Raw genomic sequence first — 25834 nt, 5'->3', positions numbered from 1 at the left:
TTGCCCCCCTACCGAATCAAACAATTGTTTTCTTTTTGTGTTTTATCCCCCTCCCGACCCGATCAAACAATTGACTGTCTTCTTTTTGTGTTCTTGCTTGTCAAATACTTTTCCAGTTCGTTTACCCTCCCCCCATTTTCAAATTCGATTCTAGGTGACTGCTATGTTAGCGATTTTTCGTAAATAAGAGACTGAGCATGACAAAATCAACTTATTTAATAGTGGGGAAATGAATGTGTACAAGATATATCGTTTATGATAAAATTTGTGTATTTTAAGTGATTTAATCCAAAATAATATATTCCGTTTTCCGTTCCGTTCCGTTTTCCGTTCCGTTTTCCGTTCCGCGTTTTAGCAACACCCGACTACAGTGCTAAAAAGCATTTATTTATTTCGAAATAATTGATCTGACTTTAACAGTCCAGTCCAATACGAAAAATCGTAATGTTACGAAATATAGTAATGTTAAAAGAAATCGTGATATTACAAAATATCGTGATATAATTCTTATATTACTTTTTTTCGTAATATAGTTAAATTACGGAAACTCGTAATATAGCAAGTTAAGAGAGACTATATTACGAGTTTTCGTAATGCAAGACAAAATAAAGCATTGAAAGAAACTGAATGATGTTTATGGAAGTATGACGTCAGAAATACATTATGCCCCAATGGTACTAGTATCACGTGGTCATTTTGGTCAGTGACGTCTATCGAAAAGTATGGAAATGCAAGAAGAAAGTAACAATGGTAATGGGTGAGTGAACATTTTGTTTTATTATTCTTAATATATAAGAATTTTCCCAAGGATAGGAACAATTTTCCTTAAAATTTCAATGTATCCTCAAGCTTGTTACAATGGTCTATAATCCCCGAATTCCCTATATTTTTCCCGAAGTCTACCCTGAAAATCAGACCCTCATCTCAAACAACGAGATATTACGAGAGATAACTTGTAAGACTCTCACTTGGCTCTGAATCTGCTTGCACTTGGATCAAATGCACCAAAACAAAGAAAATGCACTAACCATACATATCCACGATATCATAATGATGAAACCAGAGACATATAATCTCTGATGAAACATAACAAAGAGATTGTATCAGAAAAAAGGGAAGTAACTCTTAGAAGAGTTAGAAATTGCTTATATTACGAATTTTAGTAATATTACGATTTTTCGTATTGGACTGGACTGTTTAAAGGTACATTTTCGGTACATTTCTAAAAGTGGGGGGGGGACCAACCAGGCTTTCAATTAACATTTCCTATCGTGTAAGTAAGGTTGGCAAAAAAAGGGGGGGGGGCCAGGCCCCCCCTGGCCCCCCCGGATACTACGCCCCTGCACATCCTTTCACTTTTACAATTTTTAACTCTATTCTTAATCCTTAGGGAAAGTGGCAATCTTGTTGTGTATTAATGAGAAACATTAAAACTTAGACCCAGAAAAATAATTTAAATTTACCTGGTATACAGAGTAGAAATGTTAGAAAGCAAAACTCCTTTACAAGTATCGTCCTTCCGTCGTGTACAGAGTTTAGCAAATCGAGCACACTCGTGTGATGTACACAGTTTTTGTAAACAGAGCGAAAGCTCTGTTATTGTTTAGTGTTTTGGTTCACCGGGTGCGTTCATTAGCCAAGGTCTGCTCACCAGGTCTGCTCAACTACATGGACTGACATTATATTGTGTGTTTGTTTTGCTTTCGAACATGTCTACACTGAATTTTCTGGATTATAGTATTAATTTTTTTCATTAATACACAACAAGACTGTTACTTTTCCTAAGGATTCAGAATAAAGTTAGAATTTGTGAAAGTGCAAGGATGTGTCAATCAAACCCGCCAAAAAATTAAAAATTTTAATAAGTTTTAAATGAATTAAGATTTTTAATTAATTTTTATGTGAAATGCTATTAAATTATATAAGTCGTAATATTATAGAAAAAATAGTAAAAAACATTAACTTCAAATCTGTGTCCAAGTGCCTTTAAAGAAAGCACTGCATCCTCCACAATTTTTGCATATATAGGATGGGGAATGAGTTCTTATTCTAGTTGATAAATTCGTGCTTTATTTGTACAGTGCAATGTACTTTATCTCAGCGAGATGTCATAGCTGGAACAAAGAATTTTGGTCTGGTGTTGAGGGACATCAGACCAAAATTTTTCGTTCCTGCGACGTTTCGCTTCTGCATCATGCATGAGATGAAATGCAGCAGTTGGTGTCATGTGCAAAGTAGAGTCTCTCTACCCAGATAATATGTTGACAGTCCGACCGTTATGATTTAGATGAGGCTCGTCAAACTGCACGTGACATTTGGTGCGTCTAGACTCTGACATCACATGATGTCGTACGTAAGTTACATTTCCAAAAAGAACCCTGAACAGTGTTGAAAGTAAATGAAGAACGTTTTGTTTGCTATTTATCAAGTCAGTATTTGTCCATTATCCATTATAAATCAGAGCATGTTTACTTTTAGTTGAACATTTGCTGCTATTCTCGCTAGAACGTAGCTTCAACGTAGCTTAAACAAGTGTTGCATTGTGGGTCCAAATTACTGCGTCAAAAAATTCTATCGAATGAATGTGCAGTAGTCCGAATTTTCTCTTCACACAGGCGTTCATTCCCAAATTTAAAAAAAAATACATGTAGATACATGAGAGTTCAATAACCATCTTCATGTAAGGATATATATTCTAAATTTGTAAACAAATTTAGTCTTTATACTTCAGTCTTCCTGGTATTTTGCATTGCAGAAAATTTAAAGGTCCGAACAGATAAGAAATACCGGTATTAAATGTCTCTTTTAAAAAACAAATTGAGAACTTGGTCAATTATGAAAACCATGATTCACTGCATTTCAGGTTTAAACTGAGAAATATTATGTCTAATGCAAATTGCACCAATCATATGGTAGATTTATAATTAAACTACAGAATAATTAAATGTCAGTGTTACTATAAATACAATGCTGAAATATAAAAAAAAAATAGTGAAACACATACATGTATGTATAGATGTATATACACTATACAGGAAATTTTAATTATGTTACATGTAGAGATATATGTATAAATATTAATTCATATTACATGTACCTTTATTACCTAAAAAAATCTTTTTGTTATAATTAATAAATGCATGTACCTCAAATTCAACTCTAGGTTGATTATATGTAATGGAGAGGAAACTTGTACATTCCAACATTTAGTAGCTAGCTTTGATAATGCTGATCAAGTGTTTAAAATTATTCAATTTCACATTTATACAAAAAACATTGAAAAATGAGGAAACATCTTGATTAGATTTAAGATTTCATAATCTTATAATATTGTGAATTGTATGAAAGCAAAATCCTGTTGTGTTGCTACTGATAGTGAAAAAACATCATAATGACATGATAAAAACAGGTTACTATAGGTGCATGATGAAATATAATATGTCAATAAATTTTTCTGAGGTGCCTTTTTTTTCTTTTCCATATTTACTTGGATTGTTACAATAGTACGGTAAGTAAGTTTGAATAATCTGTTGAAAACGTAAAAATTGTGTTAATTATAAACTTAAAATTAAATTCATTGTTTTTCAAATTATTTTTAATATTAACAATTGAAACATGTGAAAAATTCATAATATTAATATTCAATTTAAAATGAATTTCTATGTACAAAAAAGTTTTGAAAAAATAAAACTATACTATAGACATGATGGAGAAAGAAATACTCTGGTATTTTCTTGTAAAGTGTGAATTCAAAGTGTAATTGACAAAAGCCCATATTAATAATTTTAGAACCAATGGACATATCTACAACATGTACAATATACTTAATTTTAAAATACTGGAGATACTAATCATTTGTTTTATTTACTTGCAGCATTTTTGGGGACCAGGTATGTGAATGCAGATTTACTTATCTTAATCAAAGAAACATAAATATATTGTTTTCTGAATTGACAGGCACAAAATATATTACTTCATCTTCACAGATATTTTTCATTTGCAACATTTGTTTATGATTATCCCACCCCAACCTGCAAGAAAGTTGGAATGATGGGGATGTAGTAACATAGTTGGGTGGGTAGGGGAGTGAGTGTGTGCATAACAAAAATCAGACCAAAATATAATTTTCATCAGGATTGATATTCTCTTCTGGGAGGAAAAATACACTTTGTTGTGCTCTTGTTTATGTTAATCATTTTTATCAATATGTTTTAATATGTTCAATTAATGTGATGTTTACTTCTGTTACCAGTAATTAATGATGCTGTTGCTTTTCAGTTGCAAATTGGGCCATTCCTTTGGCAGCTATAGGGGATTTCCAGAAAGACCCAGAACTGATCAGTCCATACATGACCCCAGGTATAAAAATAGAAAATATAGCATGTGTGATGTTCACAATTCATGTGATCCTCAAAATTGATCATTATGCACAACATTGATTGAAGTTTCACATATTATTCCTAGCTTTATGAACTGTACATGTTTGAAGGAATGAGATCAGGCAAGCATTATCATTATTTTTTTTTTTTTGCACTCTTAACTTTGCTTTATCTTTCTTGTATCTAGGAAGCTAATTATACCCTGATACTTGAGTATCAGTAGTTATGTGCAGAAAGCAAAATATCAATTATGTTAATACATGTAACACTTTATTTATTTTGAAAAGTCTGACAAAATTTGCAATGCCTATTATGTTTTATGAAAGCCGTAAAATTGGTATGTGTAAACAATTCTTATAATACATAATTAATTTTGCTTCATTAATTCACTTATTTATAAGCCAGACCGGGAGATGAAATAAACCTTTTCTAGACATTGGTACAATGTACTATCTTGCAAATTTGTACTTTGCAGTCAGTTTGTTTCTTTTCACAATCATTGCTTACACCTTTTGACTAGCCTTCAGTGCATGTTTAATAAACATCAGTGAACTAATGACTGATGAGAATAGAGGATTAATTCCTTGTATTTCTGATTTCAGCCCTCATTGGCTACTCCTCGGCCTTTGCCAGGTTTGCGTGGATGGTCAAACCTCGTAATCTGCTGCTCCTGGCCTGTCACATGACCAACATTAGTGCTCAGTGCGTCCAAGCCTGTAGATACGTCAACTACTTGTAAGTTAATTTGTAGAGAACCAACATATTCTATGGATGGTCTCAAGATAATAAGTACAACAGTCAGGGGCATCATGGAATCAAGTTATTTTCCATAATAACTTATTTAAGTTACCTCACTTATATATGACTATACAAAGAAGTAACTCATTTGAGTTAATTGAATGCCTATCAATTTTGCTAAAAAAACATCAATATGTTGAGTTTTCTGCTGATTAAAGATGATGCAAGGCTGAGAAAGTTGTAAATATATGTAATTCTTTCAATAAACTCAACAGACTTAATTTCTCATGAGCAGATTGGATGATATTAAATAAATATCATGATTTTTTGAAAGGAAAAATCATTTGGTTTTAGGAACATTTCAGGGGTCAATTACACATCTTCCGCCAATTTTGCCAACACTGCGACTAATTTTCTTATAATCTTTGGACATTACTGTACAATCTTTAAGTCTTATATTTTTTGTGCAAAGCTGTATATTTTTGTGCAAGAGTCCTAAAGCGAGGTGGGTTAAGGATGAAATAACAGAAATAAGTTATGATTTGTGGAATTTTAGTGTCCTAGATTGTAAAGATAGATTACTTTTCCTGTCATAAACCATCCTACCAGAACTTGATAAACCCAAGCACAGCATGAATAAAGCTATTCTGATGCCAGTAGGTTTACACTAATGAGTAGTAAAGTATCAACTAGAAAAGAAATTCGTTGCGAGCAACAAGAGGTCTTCCGTCCGATTCCGGAAGGAAAACGACAAATCTAGCTAAAAAAGATTTGCACACAAGGGGGATTGAACCCAAGTAGAATGAATTTCCAACGCATTAAAGCTTACTCTATTTTGACCTCTACTCTTAACCTGCTTGTATATATTTACGAAACAGTGCTTATGTCTTAATATTATGAAAGGCAAGTCACTTTTCAAAATTCAGCGACAAACACAACGAGTTAATCTTCGCGACTTTTCTTTGGAATGCTCTATCAAATAGGTGTGTTAGCTTCAATGAAGTTATAAAAAGAACGTTCTTATAGCCTATTTGAGGTTTAGAAAGTATATTTAACACATTTTAACAAATTCCATATTATATATATGCACTTAACACTAAAAGGGTGAAACGGTTATGAATTTTTAATTTTATTTCAATTTCCTTTGATCCCCAAAGTGAACTTTTCCAACTAGTTAATCGACAAAGGTTGAAATGTTTCGCCGAAAAACATGGCTCGCCCTACGACAGTCAAGGAATCAGATATCATTCTTGCTCAATAACCTGAATCAGGTCTCTGAGAAAAGAATGCTAAAATAAACTCCATTAAGCAATCTTTAAAAAACAACTTCTTATTTTTGTCTCATTTATTAGTTGCATTAAAGATAAAAGATGTCGAAATTCATTTGCACAGTAAGTCTTTTCTTTTTCTACTTTGAAAATCAGCCGAAACCAATTATAGAAGACGTTAGTTTGACACTGAACTACAACGTAACTACGACGTGACAATCCAAGTATTCCTTTACATTTCATTTATCCTTATTTTACTTTCGTTCAAGCAAACGCTCGGCTGCCTCCGAAAACCCCTATTGCGAAATGTCGACATTGACTGAGACAGCCACCATTTTGGATCCGCTTCAGATTTTTAAATGCTTATATCTAGAGTTTAGATTTATCAACATTCAAACAAATTGTACTATTAGCATTATAAGGAGAGTTTCTATCAACATACCAAAAATAAATGAAAAAGATTGAAAAATAAAAAAGTTAGAAAATACGATTTTTTTCAATTTGCATCTCGTAACGACAGGAAGTATTGACGACGCACGAAAAGGCGATTCTGCAAACCACAAAGTCATGATCTATTATCTCCAATAAGTCTCCAGTTCATATTCTCTGCCATTTTTTATAAAAGTGCGCGACAAAATCGCATTTTAAAATCAGGAAATCGTCCATAACTTGGCACCGGAAGCGAATGTTCCAAAAACAACTACTGACTGCACAACTTCATGTAAAGACGCATATTTTGTGAAAGTTTCGTTAAAAACCGCTGAATAGTTTTCGAGAAATCGTGTGCACAAAATTTTGTCAAAAAAAGAATAATAATAATAATAATAACTAGATGCGATCTCGTTGCGAGCAACGAGTAGGTCTTCCGTCCGAATTTTCGATAAGATGAGATATGACTTTGACTATGATCTTTGATAAAACATCATGGAATCATGCCTTTTCTCTTTTGATTAAATCCTTTTGATTTAGATAATATCATCAATGCGTACTTAATTTGCACATTAATTCTTTTCTTTTTTCTACTTTGAGAAACAACCAAAACCAATTAAAGAAGACTTGTAAGGAGACCTTGGATTATGAATGTAGTTTGACACAGAATTGCAACGAACCTACGACATGACAATCCAAGTATCCCTACACATTTCATTGCTCCTTATGATACTTTCGTTCAAGCAAACGCTCGGCTGCCTCTGTTAACCGCTATTGCGAAATGTCAGAATTGACAGAGACCACCGCCATTTTGTTCCCGCTTCAGATTTTTGAATGTTAATATCTCGAGTTTGAATTTATAAATTTACAAACGAATTATATATTCAGCCTAATAAGAAATGTTTCTATCAACTATACTAATATAATTTGAAAATATTGAAAAACAAAAAAGTTTAAGACGAGAGACTTTTGCCCCTCTATGCCCCTAATTTGAAGGACTAACCCCGTTTACTTGATATCAAATGAAAGGTCTTACTATATTGCACATTTTTTATTATATATGTCTTAACAAAATATTAACAGGTAAAAAGATATAAAAGAAAACGTGTCAATTTTTGCGAGATGAGTATGAGGCTATTTTTCAAGCCCAGGCGAGCGTCAATGTCTTTTTACCTGGAAAGCTCTATATGCAAAATGTCACATCTACTATCCTTCCTCTACCTTCACTGAAAATCTCAAGTCGATATCTTAAGTCGTTTAGGAGGAGATCTCAGGACAAGCTGACCCTCTAAAAATCAGTAAATCGTCCATATCTCACGACCGGAAGTGACGACAAAATACTTAGGAAAAATTTCCGACAAGGTTCAGATAAATATCTATCAGATCTGAAAATTTGGTGAGAATCGGTCCAGCCGTTTTTGAGAAATCGCGTGCACAAAATCGGTAAGAAAAATAATAATAACTAGATGCGTTCTTGTTGCTGGTGCAACAAGCAGGTCTTCCGACCGATTTTCGTTAGAATTCTATGCTGCGTCATCCCATAAAATTTCAGAATGTATTTTTTTCATTTACGTTCATTTACAGCAGCCTCTTAACATATCTCATAATTATTACAGATATTCCTCAAAATATCTCAAAAATAGCTTTTAAAAATCGGCAAAATATTCCATACATGTTAAAAAAGAGAGAAAAGTTATTTGCAACTGAAAAAAGACAGAAACAAAGAAAAAAAATTTAAACGCCCACAACGGGATTCGAACCCCCGACAGTGGGACAAAGCTTGGTTTGGTCATATCTTTTCAACAGATGCACGCATCAAAATACTAAATACATATTTAGAATTCTCATAATACACACTATAATCCCTGTAAATACTAAAGAAAAATATTGAAAAACAAAAAAGTTGAGAAATGTGACTTTTTGAATTCACTTCCGTGTGCGACCGGAAGTGCCGACGACGAAAAATAAAGGTCGTTGCCCATAATGGAGTTCGACGTTCTATCACCTCAGTGAGTTTCACTTTCATATCTTTAGCCGTTCTTGATAAAAATGCTGGACAAAATGCCCTTTAAAAAATACAAAAATCCCCCAAAATCGCGAACGGAAGTGAATTTCGAAAAAATGAAAAAGACATCTGGAGATATTCTCATGATGCATCTTCCCTGAGAAAATCTTTAAAATCTGTCCACGCATAGCTGAGATATCGGCTGTACTATGAAAAAAGAATAATAATAATAATAATAATAATAAAAAACAGAAGGAAAACAATAAGGTCTTTCGAAGGAAGTCGGAAGACCTTAACTAGATGTGAAACTCGTTGCAAGCAACGAGAGGTCTTCCGTCCCTTTCCGGAAAGAAAACTAAAAATCGAGCTGAAAAAGTAAAAAAAGATTTGCCCACAAGAGGGATTGAACACATTAGTCACCAGCATGAAATTCCAACACACTAAATATTACGCTATCGGGACCTCTACTCTAAATCTACTTGTATATATCAACAAAACAGTGCTTCTCTCTTAAAAAGAAAGGCGGGTCACTATTCAAAATATAGCGCCAAACGCCACGAGTTAAAAAAAAAGAACGTTCTTATAGCGTAACATTCGAGGTTTAGAAAGTATATTTAACACATTTTACAAATTCCATATTGTTTTATATATGCATGTAACACTAAAGCGGTGAAACGGTTACGAATTTTAAAGTTTTTTCAATTTCCTGTTTATCCCCAAAGTGAACTATCCTGATTAGTTAATCAAAATAGGTTGAAACGTTTCGCCGAAAAATCTGGCTCGCCCTACGACGGTCAAGGAATCAGATATCATTTATGCTCAATAACTTGAATCAGGTCTTTGAGACAAGAAAGCTTGAATAAACTCCATGAAGCGATCTTTTAAAAAAAATCGTTTTCTTATTTTTGTCTTATTCATTAGTTTAATGTGACACAAGTGTGCATAGGAAAACAGTGGTTAAGATTTATACTTACAATATTCATTGATATTCTTTTTTGAGACAGTATAACTTATAAGTACGATTTAAGATCTGTTTTTCCGTGGTGTACAAAAGATATTAGGTATCGAATTTCATCTGCATATTTAGTCTTTTCCTTTTTTTATTTTGAAAACCAGCCAAAACCAATTATAGAAGACGTTAGCTTGACACAGAACTGCAACGTAACTACGACGTGACAATCCAAGTATTCCTTTACATTTCATTTATCCTTTTGTTACTTTCATTCAAGCAAACGCTCGGCTGCCTCCGAAAACCCCTATTGCGAAATGTCGACGTTGACTGAGACAGCCGCCATTTTGGACCCGCTTCAGATTTTTGAATGCTAATATCTAGAGTTTAGATTTATCAACATTCAAACAAATTATATAGTAAGCATTATAGGGAGGGTTTCTATTAATATACCAAAAATAAATGAGAAATATTGAAAAACAAAAAAGTTAGAAAATATAATTTTTTTAAATTCGCATGCCGTAACGACCGGAAGAACTGACGACGCACAAAAAGGTGATTCTGCAAACCACAAAGTCACGAACTATCGTCTCCAATAAGTCTCCAGGTAATATCTTTAGCCATTTACGATAAAAAGGGGCGACAAAATTGCATTTTAAAATCAGGAAATTGCCCATAACTTGGCACCAGAAGCGAATTTCCGAATTTCCTTAAAAATGTATCAAGTTCATCATATTGCGCATAATTCCTGAAAATTTCATAAAAATCCGCCGAACAGTTGCTGAGAAATCGCGTGCACAAAATTTTGGGAAAAAAAATAAGAATAATAACTAGAATGAACTCGTTGCGAGCAACGAGAGGTCTTCCGTCCGATTCCGGAAAGAAAACGTAAAATCGAGCTGAAAATATAAAAAAAAAAATTGCACACAAGGGAGATGGCATGACAAGTCGCCAGCATGAATTTCCAACACTCTTAATATTACGCTATTGGAACCTCTACTCTAAATCCACTTGTATATATTCACGAAACAGTGCTTCTCTCTTTGAATTATCAAATGGCGGGTCACTTTTCAAAATTTAGCGCCAAACGCCACGAGTTAATCTTCGCACCTTTTCTTTGGAATGTTCTTTTAAATAGAAGTGATAGCTTCAATGAAATTTAAAAAAGAACGTTCTTATAGCCTAGGCTTCGAAGTTTAGAAAGTATATTTAACACATTTTACAAATTCCTTAATGTACATATGCATGTAAAACTAAAGCGATGAAATGCTTATAATTTTTTTTTTAATTTCCTGTTTATCCCCAAAGTGAACTATCCCGATAAGTTAATCGAAAAAGGTTGAAACATTTCGCCGAAAAACATGACTCGCCCTACATAAACGACGGTCAGAGAATCAGATATCATTTATGCTTAATAACCTGAATCAGGTCTTTGAGACAAGAATGCAAGAATAAACTTCATGAAGCGATCTTCAAAAAAATCGTTTTTTTATTTTTGTCTTATTTATTAGTTTAATATGACACAAGTATGCATAGAAAAAACAGTGGTTAAGATTTATACTTGATATTGACATTTATATAATTGATTTTCTTTTTTGAGAAAGTATTATTTATAAGTATGATTTACGATATGTTTTTCCGTGGTGCACAAAAGATATTAGGTATCGAATTCCATTTGCACATTTAGTCTTTTCTTTTTCTACTTTGAGAACCAGTCAAAACCAATTATAGAAGACGTTAGTTTGACACAGAACTGCAACGTAACTACGATGTGACAATCCAGGTATTCCTTTACCTTTCATTTATCCTTATGTTACTTTCGTTCAAGCAAACGCTCGGCTGCCTCCGTAAACCACTATTGCGAAATGTCGGCGTTGACAGAGAGAGCCGCCATTTTGGACCCGCTTCAGATTTTTGAATGCTAATATCTAGAGTTAGGATTTATCAGCATTCAAACAAATTATATAGTAAGCATTATAAGAGAAGTTTCTATTAACATACCAAAAATAAATGAAAAATACTGAAAAACAAAAAAGTTAGAAAATACGATTTTTTTAAATTTGCATTTCTTATCGACCGGAAGTACTGACTACGCACGAAAAGGTGATTCTGCAAACCACAAAGTCATGATCTATCATCTCCAATAAGTCTCCAGTTCATATCCACATTCATTTTTGATAAAAGTGCGTGACAAAATCTCATTTTAAAATCAGGAAATTGTCCATTACTTGGCACCAGGACATCTATTCACAAAAAATCTTACGACTAATCGTAATCGTAAGATGGTCGTAAGATTTTTTCGTAAGATTTTGGTTATTCACAAAAAATCGCACGATTGACGTTACGTCAAAAAACAGTCGTAAGTTTACGTCTAGTCTTGGGTTGTCGTAAGTCTATAAATACTATATGAAATATCAACTCTAAAAATAAAATTAGCCACTGCGTTTACTTTATCATAAAATATAAACAAAACGGAGCAGGGACTAATATTTCGGATCAGCGCACATCTCTTTGAATCATTGACCAACAGGAAAATGATGCCCTTTACCGAGGAAGTAAAAAAGGCATGTCTATATACCATGAAACTATATTATTAATTTGCAAAAATACAAAATATAAAAAGATAAAGAAAAGGAAAGAAAAAACCAAAATAAATGCCTTAAACAAAATGGTTATGCGTAAATAATTTTAATTTTGAAAGGGGGTGGGGTAAAGAATTATATTCTCTTTTCAGCAAAAAATTTTATTTGATACTTTTATTACCAGCTGCCAGGAGGCGGTCGGTTATATGATATGAAAGTTTTAAGTCGCTGTGCATTTCTGCGGAGTTAACAATTTAAATAAAAATATTCAACATTCATATCGTTGGCGAATCAATATTAAACAAAGATTGTCTAAATGTTTAGAAAAAGCACAATAATCGTAAAATTAAATTTTATAAATAATGGGGTAAATATTTCATCCAATCCTGATTGACAAACTTTGATATAACTGAAGTGCGGAGAAAATTAGTACGAGTATTAGGCATAGTCTAAAACAAAGACCGCGTTTTAAATCTACAATTTTACTTTCTCTTTTTAAAACAGGATCTGCTGTATTTATTTGAAATGAAGTGTATATTTAAACATTTCCTATGGATGTTTTTCAAAAATATGATGAAATTTTGATTTCTTAAAAGCAAAGAATATTACGACATGTTAGTCCAGGAGACTAGGATATACCGCGTTTTACAATGTGCCAAACATTTTCCCGCCACATATCAACACCAAAACAAAGAGATCGAAAGAGAAGAAATGTAATGGTGGATCTAGAAGGAGTTGGGGGCGGGGGGGGGGGGGGGGGGTTAACATCCTCTAAGAGAGAGCGAGGAGCCCCACATATTATATATTTGTTGCGTTTTTATTAAGGTAAAACTATAGCTAAGTTTTATGTTTTATGTAAAAACTACTTAAACAGCAAATTCACCAGAGTTCGTTAAGTTGTACCAAACTGAGTGCAGGGACACAGAGGACTATGCACAGTTTAATTGCCTATACATGTAATATTGTACATGCATTATGCATGAAGAAAATCGGCATTGCCGCATGCATTTGTTTTCGTGTCACGAGGATATTTTAACAGATAAATATAAGAAATTAAAAAAAAAAAACAAAAAAAAAAAAACAAAAAAAAAAAAAAAAAAAAAAAAAACAAAAAAAAAAACAGCAAATTTCAGTTTCTAAAATAATTTCAACAGTTATATAAATTGGTTTGCGGCCAATTTTTGACGCTTGCGTCAATATGTTTCTTGTTAGAGTAGTTTGCTTAAAGTAAATTTTATCAAAGTAGAGGATAATCGCTGGCCTTAAATAAAAAAAAAAAACAATTTTCAGAGAAGGGCACTACATGCCTGAGTTATCAACATTATCGCAACGTAATCTTGCAGGTGAATAAAAAACGTGTTGGAACAATTTTCCTGAATTCCTAATGTAAGATGGGATATAATATTTATCTATTAATTGTATTAACTTAAAAAGAATTTTTGAACCCGTCACTTTGTTATTCAAGAATATGTAATCAAAAAAGATATATACGACACCTGCGAATACTAGCTACATGTACCATAGGAAAACATTGTACTTGTTTTTAAATGTCAGGGATATCGGGGTGGGGTGGGGGGGATCGTACTGTAGAATTAACTTTGCCGAGACAAGATGTACTAGTATACAGTCAATATCGATTATAAAACTATTTCCCTTCTGTTTCAAATTAAATAAAAAAAACTTTACATTTATTCTATAGCCTCAATTCCAATGTGTTTTCTTTCGCTTCTCATCAAATTTGAATAATATACCTTAGAACTATATGCATTTTTGCTATATACAACTTTTAATTTTATGTTGCCTTCGGTTATTTGTGATGGTTAACTGACTTTGAACCCATCTTCACCATTTCCTCAATCGGCTGCGCTCTCTGCACCTATCAAAATTTTCCGTCCCTGCATGATGGATACAATCAAGTTTCCTCCCCGGGTACTTCGGATCATCAGCTTCATGTTTAATATATATATCTCATAGAAAATCTGTAAATTTCCTCAATTTAATTTGAAATACTTATTGTTGATTGGAAAATATTTTTAACCCCATAGGTGTCGGTAGCAAATTGAAAGTTTGAAAGTGGGGTGGCTAATTGAAAAGGGGGGGGGGGGGGGGGCTCAACCAACGAAAAAAGGTAAGCTCCAATTTACAATGCGTATATTATTTTCACCGTTGAAAAAAGGGGGAGGTAGCCTTTTATGAAATACTGAAAACCTAAGAGCTGCTTGGCTGAATTCCTTGCAAAAGTGGTGAAAAAAAGATTTTGACATTTTAATTCATTGTCTAGGACATACTGAATGGGGCGCTTCTAATATAAGTCTTCGAAAGAACTGTCTACCATTTTCAAGAGTTATCTATTTTTTACGATGAAATGGACAAATAATCACCATGCATTAGATAGAATATATAATATGTAAATGGAATCTGTAGCGAGATGAAAATTTATTAAATACCTATATGTATTAAAAAATAGCTTCTCATTTGGAATGAATTGTAGGCGATTTTTTTATGTGAGTGATCTCAACATTCTCGCTATAGCATATACCCAAATTGCATTCTCGCTAAAAAAAATTCTGCTTGTGTGGTCAATGTTTTTTTCATTTACTGTATGAACGCAAGTATTTGATATTTTCTGATCGAATTTGTAATTCTCCAACTGCTAGATATTGAAAAGAGGTCTTTGAATAAAATTTTAAAACATTTTCTAGCAGTTGTCGGTAACTAGGGAAAAGAAAATCTTATGACCGTTTTTCACTTACGACACTGTGTCAATCTTACGACCACTTTCGTGAATAGCTCGTAACTTTTATCCTACAATTATCGCAAGTTCAAGTCGTAGTCGTAAACTTATGATTTTTTGTGAATAGATGTCCAGATGCGCAATTTCCAAATTTCTCTTCAGATGTAACAACTTCATATAATGACACATATTTTGTGAAAGTTTCATGAAAAACCGCTGAATAGTTTTCGAGAAATCGCTTGCACAAAATTTTGGGGGAAAAAATAAGAATAACTAGAGCCGAGCTCGTTGCAAAGCAACGAATAGGTCTTCCGTTGGAGCTACGGATAAGAAGACGTAACCTTGAGTCTAGTTCAAGCCACATTCTAAAGTTCTACAAGTGAAAATTTAAACCTTTTAAGAAAAGCAACTTGCAATGTTTAGCTAGGAAAAAGACTGTAAAGGAATATATGTGACCTTGAACTTTCCAAGTGACCTTGAACTCTCCAAATGACCTTGATCTAAGCAATGACTAGCTCTCGTTATAAAAATATTATCCATGTGTTACCGTCTGGAAAATTTCAAACATTTTATTTAGATATTCTTTCTGTCCATGCATCCAACCAAAAACATCTTATCCTTGGGGACTTTGAACTCGAGTCAAGGTCATGTCCCACCCTGCATTATATCAGCAATGTTTCACTAGCAGAAAAATGGTAGCGAATTTACAGTTTCACTGTCACTAATCTTGACTCGTCCAAATGACTGGATATGTTCAGCCATGAGTTTTTTTCTGACTATAATCGAGGCAAAATGATTCATTGGGTTCAACACAATGTCGAGACTATAGCTCTACTTGTTTGTACTTATAACAAAGGAAGAGAAAACTAGCCATTGCCATCAGACCAAAACTGTAGAAGGAGTAGCGTTTTAAAGGAATTTCACATAAATTTCTATTTTTTGTAATCATGACAACACCGTTCATCGAAATCAAAAACGATGCACTTAATTATGTATCACATTGAAGTCTACTTGTGTATCCAGTTATATTGAAATCAAACTAAAACTGTAGGAGGAGTAGCATTTTTAAGGAATTATATACAGAAATTTCTATTTTTAGTAACCATGGCAACACCGTTCATCGAAATCAAAAACGGATGCACGATATTTTGTATCTTAGTGAAGGCTACTTGTGTGCCAAGCAATATTGAATTCAGACAAAAACTGTTGAAGACGTCGCATCTTAAAGCATTCAAAAACCGATGCACTATACTATGTATCTTAGAGATGTGTACTTGTGTGCCAAGTTATATTGAAATCAGACCAAAACGGTAGGAAGAGTAGTATTTTGAAAAATTGTTTATAGACAGACAGACAGCTAGACAGACGAACGGACGGCAGACACTTTACTATCGCATCCCACAGACAGGTGGGACAGATATTTATATATCGAAAATAACCAAATTAAATAAAGACATCATTTTTAAAGCATTAAATCGTAGCAAAAAAGAAAATATCAATGGATGCGACACTTTTCAGACGAGGGAAGAGATATGAACCTCTCATAAATACGGTACACATGTATCAGATCATTGCACGTCGGCAATCTAAAATGACACATATTTTTTTTCTTTGTAAAACTTAACCCCCCCCCCCCCCCCTAATTTCTTAAAAAATGTTTGTACAATCAAGAAAATCGGTTACTTTTCATAAAGACTACGACGTTTCTTAAGAAAAGAAGTTCGGAATTGTAAACACGTCAAGCAAATTTTGTTGTGCAACATTCCCAGAGCTCCTTTACTACCCAATGTCCTTTGCGCGAATAAATAAACAAATAATAACACAAGTAACAGCTTTTTAAAAAGCTTGGCTGACTATGTCATCAATATCTATAGAATCTATGAGCATGATAAACTATAAACGTTTACATTTGGGGGGGGGGGGTTTAAATTATTTCACTGGAGTAAATTATGGAGATGTTGCACAAAACATAAACCATATATAATACTGTTTGTATCTCAAATAAAAAATGAAATCATGATCATGTCCCGCTGTAGATTCGAACCCGGGACGAAAATATGAACACCTCTGTCCGCAAGTCTAAAATGGTTTTAGAGAATGACATAAATAAGGAAAAACATTTGATTAATGCTTGAAAGCATGGCTACATATAAAGGTGGCAGCTGAAAATATGATAACTACAAGAAATTGGGGATCTAACAATTATGACTGACGTGTACAATATGATTGATAGTTTCTTGGGTATGCCAAAGTATCGAAGATTGTTGGAAACGTGGGAAAAATAATTAAAGTTTTAAATGACCCAACAAACTTGACGGCGATATATGAATGCCATGGTGCGGATTCAGGAAGTTTTTCCCAGAGATGAGGGATCAACATCAAATGTTTTATTACTTTAAATGATGTAACTTCTAACTCACTTCACAATGTCACCGAATTGTTTTTTTTTTTTTTTTTCCAAAGCTCGACCAGGATTCTGACAAAAAAGAACAGACTTTACATAATTCATGCAGTTTTCATTTTCATTCAATAGAATAGTCCAGAAAAAGGATGCAAAAACCTACACGTGACATTTTGGCGCGAAATAATAGCGTCACCCCTTACCTAGAAGACAAATGGACTAATCCAGTAGTATAGAAACGCAGAAAAAAAGGTCAAACGGACATATATCCGTATAAGAACTCGCATGAAATTAATATATGCTAGCAAAAGACTAGAGAAAATAAATACTTCAATGTATTGTATTAGCAATAAGTTTATTTTTCTGCTAACAGAATAGATAACTGTTGTTGCTGAAATGCATGTAACAAATCCGATGATAATCAGCATGCACAAAATTTTGCTGGCTAACTGTGACCTCTTCGAACCCTATTGATCCTTAGCGTGACGTCAGGCAATAAAAGGCTTTCAGTTTGAAGAAATATTTCAAAAACTTTTCCGCAATAAATATACAGTTATTACTAGCTTACTCTAAAGTCTTATATGTACTAGCGTACTCTGTTTAGTAGGACCGGTTTTTTCAGTGGGTGGCTCAGTACAACTCTCCTGTCTGTTTTTTTTTTCTGCAGCTATACTGTGTATGAAGTTTGATTATTTTTAAAAATATCTTGGTTAGTTTGTTTGAAACTGAGCTTTGAACTTAGCTAAAGGCAAAGTGTGACGGAAGGAGATAAGGCAGGATGGAAGACGTCCGACATGACAAACATTATATCCCAAGCCATATTCATGGCGGGGCATAGAATGATTATTGGTTTACATAAAAAAATAGGTTGTGACTTTCTTTCGGAATTCAACACCAGCCTTAATCTACATGTATATACGCATGTACAAAAACAAATCAACCAACTAACATTCTCGGCTCAGAAGGAAGACATTGTATATTCATTTTAAACATGTTAAGGGGGGGGGGTACTTATAGTGATGAGAGGAAATTTAACCACGTGTCGGTCCATGAAACATGAAAGATTATTTTTGGAATGTTTGTATACAACAGCGTGGCTTTCTTTGAACTAAATTAGAATTTATTGAAATATTTAAAAATAATTCTTTCAGGGACGCCGTGATATATTTGGTAGTCTCTGTAATAACTGTTCGGATATAGCACAGGCCTTTAGATCGCTTAGAAAAAAAAATTGAGGTGTTGGAAAAAAAATACACACAATTTTTTTTCTAAGCAATCTAAATGCCTGTGGGATACAGTGTCTTTTGAAGGTACAACACCTTTCTTTTAATATTACCAAAGGATTTGCTGATCCTTTTTTCCGTATAGTCGAAATGCAGGGGAGAAGGAAAAAAAACGTATGTGGATTAATCAAATACAAATTGATGCGTTGTGTTTTTAATCTAAATAGACACGTTTTTTTCTTCACGTTTTCCTTTTTTGTAAAATGCCATTTGCTTTGTTTAAAAACTTTTTCCTACGCGTTACCAATGTGAGAAGAGAAAACAAGACGTCCTCAAACAATTTATTTCTAATGATGAAAACACCGAATGACGATGAGGATAATTAAGGTGAAATTATTTACTGAGACCCTATAGTATCTACATTTCATGTCACCAACATTAACAATGACTGACCGGGAGGACGTTTGGTAAAGAATTAAAATTGATGTTTTATCGTCGAGATACTGGTTAATGATAAATAGCATTAACGAATTTTCAATTTTTAAAAAATCGTATTCTTAAACTCTGGATGTATATATTTTGACCGTTATTCTAGGCAAAAGTGCATTCATGTATATTTATACTGACATCGACTGAACATGTACAAGCATGTCAAATCGTGCAATGTTGATTCAACGAAAAAGTATATTATTTTTGTACAATAACATTTTAAAGTTTAGTAGCGAATAACTGCATACTCAAAAGTGCTTAATTTAATGTTGGATGTTTTCACTACCATGCATGCGTACATGTAAGTTTAATATTCATAAAACAATATCCACCTCCATAAAAACAGGGGGGGGGGGGGGTATTGCAAACCAAGCTAGTGTTTATTCGGCTATCAAAATACATAAAACTTTCAATGAATAAATCGAGCGATTACGATTGATTTAAACAAGCTGAAATAGAGTGAAATGAAATGATATGAAAGAAATGACATATTTTAAACCCAATTTTCCATTTGTAACTATCGGAGTACACAATGGATTTTCATATATGCCCACTGTTCTCTGCAACCACGTGCTTGTAAACGAGGACCGGGCAACACAACTTTAGACACAAAGTGACAAAGCTGGATATAACCTGTTTGCTATACCGGTATTACAAATACGTGAACAATAGTATATTATAAATTACTTTTTATGTTCAATGTTTATTTAATCTTTAAAAAATGATACCCCGGTAAATGGAGAAACTAAAGAGTGATCATGGTAAAAATAAAACGTACATATACAATATTACCTATCACTATCCATCCCTCATTATAATTATTTGCCGAAGCCCCTTCTCAATTACAATTGAAATAAAATACATTAACACAGAATAGAGTTTTTTTTTATTTTGCGAGAACAGGCCAAAGAAAGCGAACACAGTTCAAAATGATTTTATGCACCAGTGTTTGGAATTACGATTAAATATGAAAGATGGGTAAAATAATCTTATTGAATCGCGATGTAATTAAAAACACAGTTTTCTATTAATTGTTAGGTCTTTCTACACAATGGTCTAATACAATCACAAACACTTGCTTTGTTTATCATGTTTATGTCCACAGGTGCCTGGTACACTCGTGACCTAGATCGACAGCGTGGGATTTGTGGCTTTGATTACATAACTGTAAAACATCTCGCTGAACAATGGGATCGTAATATGTATCAACTAATGATCGTGAATTATTCAATGTATAAAGTTTAAGATTAATTATATAGTTTGTTACAATGATAAACGTAGAAAAGTAGATTTTATATCTTCCGCTTTTAAAGACGTGTTCACTATAAAACTAATTAAATTTTATAAAGAAAAATAGAAAAAGTAGTTGTAATACATGATTTAATAGTTAATCATAAAACACGTTTAAACCTTATTTTGAAGAAAATCAACATAAAATACCGTAGGGTATATTATTTACAGCAAGTTATACACATGATGAGGTCAGATTTACTTGCCAAATGAAAACGCTACATGTTTACCTGACCTGCTTTCGACTGCATATTATGCAATAACCCCGGTATATTCGAACAAATAAACATTCCTATCAGATCAAAAGGGTGTTAAAGAACAAGTTTGCTCGTAATATTTAGATCGAAATATTTACCGTTTTTGAGTTATAAAGCAAAAACTTTCAAGCTCCAGAGATCCCTTATTTTAGGGGCCAGCCCCTTTTCTATAGTATTAAATGAAAGCCCTTGCAATTATGCACAACTTTTGTTCAACATGTCTTAACAAAATATTTTTAGTTTTCAAGATAAAAAGGAAAACATGTGTAAATTTTCGCTCTTTTAGGCGTTCTATTTTTTGACCCCTGTATTGCGCCATTTTGAATAGAGAAATCGAAAAACAAAAACCGATGTGCACAACTTCAATCCTTCTGTTATCTAAAACCAGTAAAAATTCTGCTCCAGCTCTAGTGGTCTCTGAGCCTTTGTCTGGAAATGAAAGCCTATAATTTTTCGTTTAAAGGGAAATAACTCAAAACCGGAAGTGACTTTTTGAATTTATTGACAGCATTCTGATAGAGTTTATTACCGTCTATAATGTCTGAAAATTTGAACAAAATCCATTAAAAAATGAGCGAGATACGAGGCCTCAAAGTTGGCGTCTAGGAAGAAAAAAAAAAAAAGAATAATAAGAATAATCTTAATCTTCACAATCAGTAGAAGGTCTTCCGTTGGAAACGGAAGACCTTAATAATAAGAAACAGTAGAATCACTATAAGGTCTTCCGTGAAGACGGAAGACCTTAATAATAAGAAACAGTAGAATAACTATAAGGTCTTCCGTGAAGACGGAAGACCTTAATAATAAGAAACAATACAATCACTATAAGGTCTTCCGTGAAGACGGAAGACCTTAATAACAGGAATAAGTTACTGAAGAAAAGCATAATCAGGGGAAGATAACCCAAAATGTACACAATTGTCATTAAAAACTTAAACAAATCATTTGAAAAATAACTTGTTTCCATGATGCCCTTGACTGTACAAAATGTATATAGTTAGGATTGTATTGACTCTGAGACATCCAAGAAAAAAAAAACCAAAACAAAGAGGATAGTTTTGTTATTTCTTTTTTTTCCTGTAGCTATTTGACGAAGCCAGAGGATAGAAAGAAACACCATATAGAGGTGGTAGAGAAAGAGATTCACACCCACCCCGAGCAGTACCCTAAAGTCCACATCAAGGACCACCCCTCCCCACGGGAACAGGCGGAGGAGGTCAAGGAATTTGACGCCGCCTACAAACTACCAAAAGAGACCCCCGTCATTACTTAACTTAGATGTCTCTTAGAGGAAATTTAATTAATATCAAGGATTTTTTTATTTTTATTTATGTTAATTGTTTTGTACAATCAACTTTGTTGATGATATTCTAGAAGATGTCTTCTTTAAAATCAATTTTGACAGGGCTTATGCATATGTAAAAGAGCAGTAAAAAATGAGAAAAGTGAGAGGAACAAAAAGTTTTAAATAATGACAGACTCTTTAAAGAAGCAAAATTCTTCTCAGTAATGATTATATATTTCATGTTTTAAGTCTGCTGTTTAGATCTGTTGTTTAGAAATACATGTTTTTTTCACACTAAGGCCATTCCAAGTTTTTTCTCTGTTTAGTGTCCAACCATCTTTCAAAAACCTACCTACCTATTCGCACAAAACACACCAGCCAAAACACAAAACACAGGTTTAAAAGTCATATAAATGATGCCCTTCCAATGATTTGATCTAACTTAACTGCTTTAATAGAAAAAATGTCTATTCTTAAGCAAAAACAAGGGATTAAATTCTTAAAATACACCCAGTATAACTTAATTACTCTACAGATTTTGGAGAAATTGACAAAATTCAAAAATTTTGACAAAATTAATCAATTTCAGGACTCCTGATATAGTGTGTTTTTTCTGACATTGGGCCATTCCAAGTTTTTTCTATGTTTAGCGTCCGCGTGCGCCTTGGTTTTTGACACCCCATGTCATTTGAAGGGCGTCATTTTTATGACTTTTAAACCTGTGTTTTGTGTTTTGGCTTGTGTGTTTTGTGCGAATAGGTAGGTAGGTTTTTGAAAGATGAATGGACGCTTAACAGAGAAAAAACTTGGAATGGCCTGGGGTGTCAAAAACCAAGGCCCACGCGGACGCTAAACATAGAAAAAATTTGGAATGGCCTAATCTGTCATAAATCTTTATTTCATAATAATAATAGAAACCAGGGTATGAAATTTTTTGAAATTTGGGCAAAGCCATATACCGGTTTGTAAACACCTATCCCTGTGATATTTCAGTGTGCATTACCTAATGAAATACATGTAACCAGTTTGGAAATAACTAATCATTTCTACTAACTTTGGTCATCCATTGTACTCCGTTAGATAAATTTTGTTTGCATGTTATATAAATGTTGATTAGACCAAATGCACTCAAATTGAATGGGATTTTTTTAGACCCAACTTGATGTCAGGAGTTTTCATATTTATTATATATATTTTTTTTTTGGGGGGGGGGGATTATCCTATATTGATTTGAGAAGGACAGTGTGAATGATTTTTGCATATTGTTAGCTTCAAAAGAAGTGCTAAGCAACTTTGTTGGACTGTAAGTTTCAGTTTTATTTGGATGAACAGAAGAAGAAACACTTAAGTTTGGTTTCATTTCTGCACAGCATTGAACCATTAGGCAATTAACAATTTAATTAAATTTTATTTACCATGCCTATCATCTTTTATTTACCATGCCTATCATCTGTTGTATCTTAATAGCAAATGTACCGTATATGTATATACACGCCTACAAGTCAGATTTTTGGGAGTTAATTTCTGGTCCAAAACTATCAAATGAATGGTATTATATGAAGTCAGTCCCTCTGATTTCTAAGCTTTTTAAATACTACTGACTTATAGGTGGACCGACTTATAGGCGAGTATATACGGTACAGTACAAATATCATGCATATTTAGTTTTCTACTCAGAAATACAGTCTTAATAATAGTTTTACCATATATTGATGGAGCATTGATGATTATAAGATTGTTATTCTCTCAGTGCACTTGTTCAATCATATTATTTTATTTTCACAGTGGGTTAGGGTTTGATATTTTGGGAGTTTTGTGCCATATTTTGAGATGAAAACAGGCTTGGGTAATTATGGTATAAGTAGAACTTAGCTGCAGAACTGTAGCTCTGTGCTTCAGAAAATTTGGACAGGTCCAAGCATTGTAAAAACCTTCCATTTACACCGTCACTAATTTTTTGTTGCTCACTTTGTTTATATTGTATTTAATGCCTTTCTGATATTTAAGAATGATAACGGATAATTTATCATGTAAATATATTTCATAACTATTCTTAATGCATGTACTTGTTTATCTTTCAAATGTCAGAAACCGCCCCATATGGTTTTGGAATGTTGGTTTGAAAAAATCATTCTGAGTCTATCTTGGAGATTTTGTGTAAGAAATACATATTTCAAAGAAGATACCCCCCCCCCCCCCCCTAATAAAATATATGGTAAATAATTGGACACAGTTTCTAAAGTAAAGAATATCATTAAATATAAGAAGTAATACCCGAAGTGAGGGACAAAGTAAAAAATGAAGACATAAAAAATGGAAGGTTTTAACAACACTTGGACCTGCAGCTCTCTGCTTTATCTGTCCAAATTTTCTGAAACAGACCAGTTCTACACTTCTGCAGCTAGGTAAATATACGAAACAGTGTTTTTCAACAAAGAAAAAAAAATGATTGTGTAATTAATACACAAAGACTGCCAAATTACACAGTATTATAATTAGAATGGTGAAGGGCATTCAAATAAGCAGAATATAATAATATGTTATCAAAATTTTAGAAATAATGTTCAATAAAAGTATAACTTTGAAATGGGTTTCAAATTACTTATGAAAAAAATGAGTTGTAATACATTTTCGAATTCAATACTTTATTTTGGATGATATAAAATACATATCAGTTGTTTTATTTATAATGTTTTTTCTTACGATAAACATAGAATAATATGTTACTCTTCCTTTTGATAGATTTTATAATTCTTTTCTTCTTGATGGTCTTCCCATTAATTTTTCTTTGTCAGCTAAAATGTTGAAAATAATTTTTATGACAAATTAAACTAAATATTCAAATATAACAGAAGAAACAAAACAAAATGTATGCATTCTGTTGTCTTTGATAACTGATATGAACAGATTTGGTATAAAATGCCATAAGTTTGCAGTATATACAGTTACCAGTGTAAATACATAAGTGTACATGAAAACTACCTGTCTAATTGACAGAAGAAATGCTCAACAAGATTTTGTGAGTTTGATTTATTTTATATTCACCTGTATATTAGTTTGGACTTGTATATATATACCTAATGATTATATACATTTAATTCTCCTGTTGACTGTATGTTTCAACTGTTGAACAATAAATAGTTACAGACCATGTAGTTGTTTGTTTATTTTAGAAAATGAGAAATCATTGTCAGATGTCACAGCTGTTGTCACAATTGTCTGGCAGTGTTTGTAAAGTATTGTGAACCTATTAAGTTAAAAGAAATTGTAGATGTTTTTTGTCTACAGGAAATCGGAGGATTCTTTTTCTCAAGAACAGTCATCCCATGGATGATTAGTCATATATACGTATAGAAGGTAAAGTTTATATTTGATAAAGAATATTTACCGAAGTTCAGAATCTTGTGTAAGAGTGAATAATAAGCTCACAAATTGGTTTAGATGCAAAACTGGTGTTAAGAGATAATTTATCCCCTACCCTGTTTTCAATTTTCATTAATGATCTGGTAAGGATATTAATAATCTTACTTTAGGCATAGAACTAGTTGATCGAAAATTGTCCATCTTATTATGATGATCATTATGATTATTATGATGATATCGCTTTAATAGCCTCCTGAAGATTTACAAAGTATGTTAGATAAACTACATAGCTGGTGTAGACGTTGGAGAGTTCTTATAAACACCAAAAAATCTAAGTGTGTACATTTTAATAAAACTAGGTCAAGGGCAGCCAATTGTGAATTCACTATTGGACTAAATAAGTTAGAAACAGTTGAAAATTATAAGTATTTAGATATAACAT

The 25834-nt window shown here is 32.9% G+C and overlaps 2 protein-coding genes across 2 annotated transcripts in view; one reads left to right on the top strand and one right to left on the bottom strand.

Annotated features, from left to right (window-relative positions):
- Nucleotides 1-25834, bottom strand: part of LOC134259963 (cleavage stimulation factor subunit 2-like) — a 54033-nt gene that overhangs the window by 13756 nt on the left and 14443 nt on the right. The window lies entirely within an intron of this gene.
- Nucleotides 3704-22296, top strand: LOC134259962 (mitochondrial pyruvate carrier 1-like). The gene is made up of 5 exons (XM_062742554.1): nt 3704-3736; nt 3875-3890; nt 4279-4359; nt 4982-5114; nt 21828-22296. Exons 1-5 carry the CDS (start codon nt 3704-3706, stop codon nt 22015-22017), a joined length of 453 nt encoding a protein of 150 aa, XP_062598538.1. The 3' UTR covers nt 22018-22296.

Source organism: Saccostrea cucullata, unplaced genomic scaffold, assembly GCF_032062105.1.
Source record: "Saccostrea cucullata isolate Sc308-1 unplaced genomic scaffold, CSIRO_AGI_Scuc_v1 ctg529, whole genome shotgun sequence".
Taxonomy (NCBI): Eukaryota; Metazoa; Mollusca; class Bivalvia; order Ostreida; family Ostreidae; genus Saccostrea; species Saccostrea cuccullata.
This window is presented reverse-complemented; position numbering and strand designations above follow the sequence as displayed.

Coding starts and splice junctions, on each gene's coding strand:
- LOC134259962 (XM_062742554.1), top strand. CDS start 3,704: ATGATGGAGAAAGAAATACTCTGGTATTTTCTT. Junction 4,360..4,981: donor CAGTCCATACATGACCCCAG/GTATAAAAATAG, acceptor TTCTGATTTCAG/CCCTCATTGGCTACTCCTCG. Junction 5,115..21,827: donor TGTAGATACGTCAACTACTT/GTAAGTTAATTT, acceptor TTTTTCCTGTAG/CTATTTGACGAAGCCAGAGG.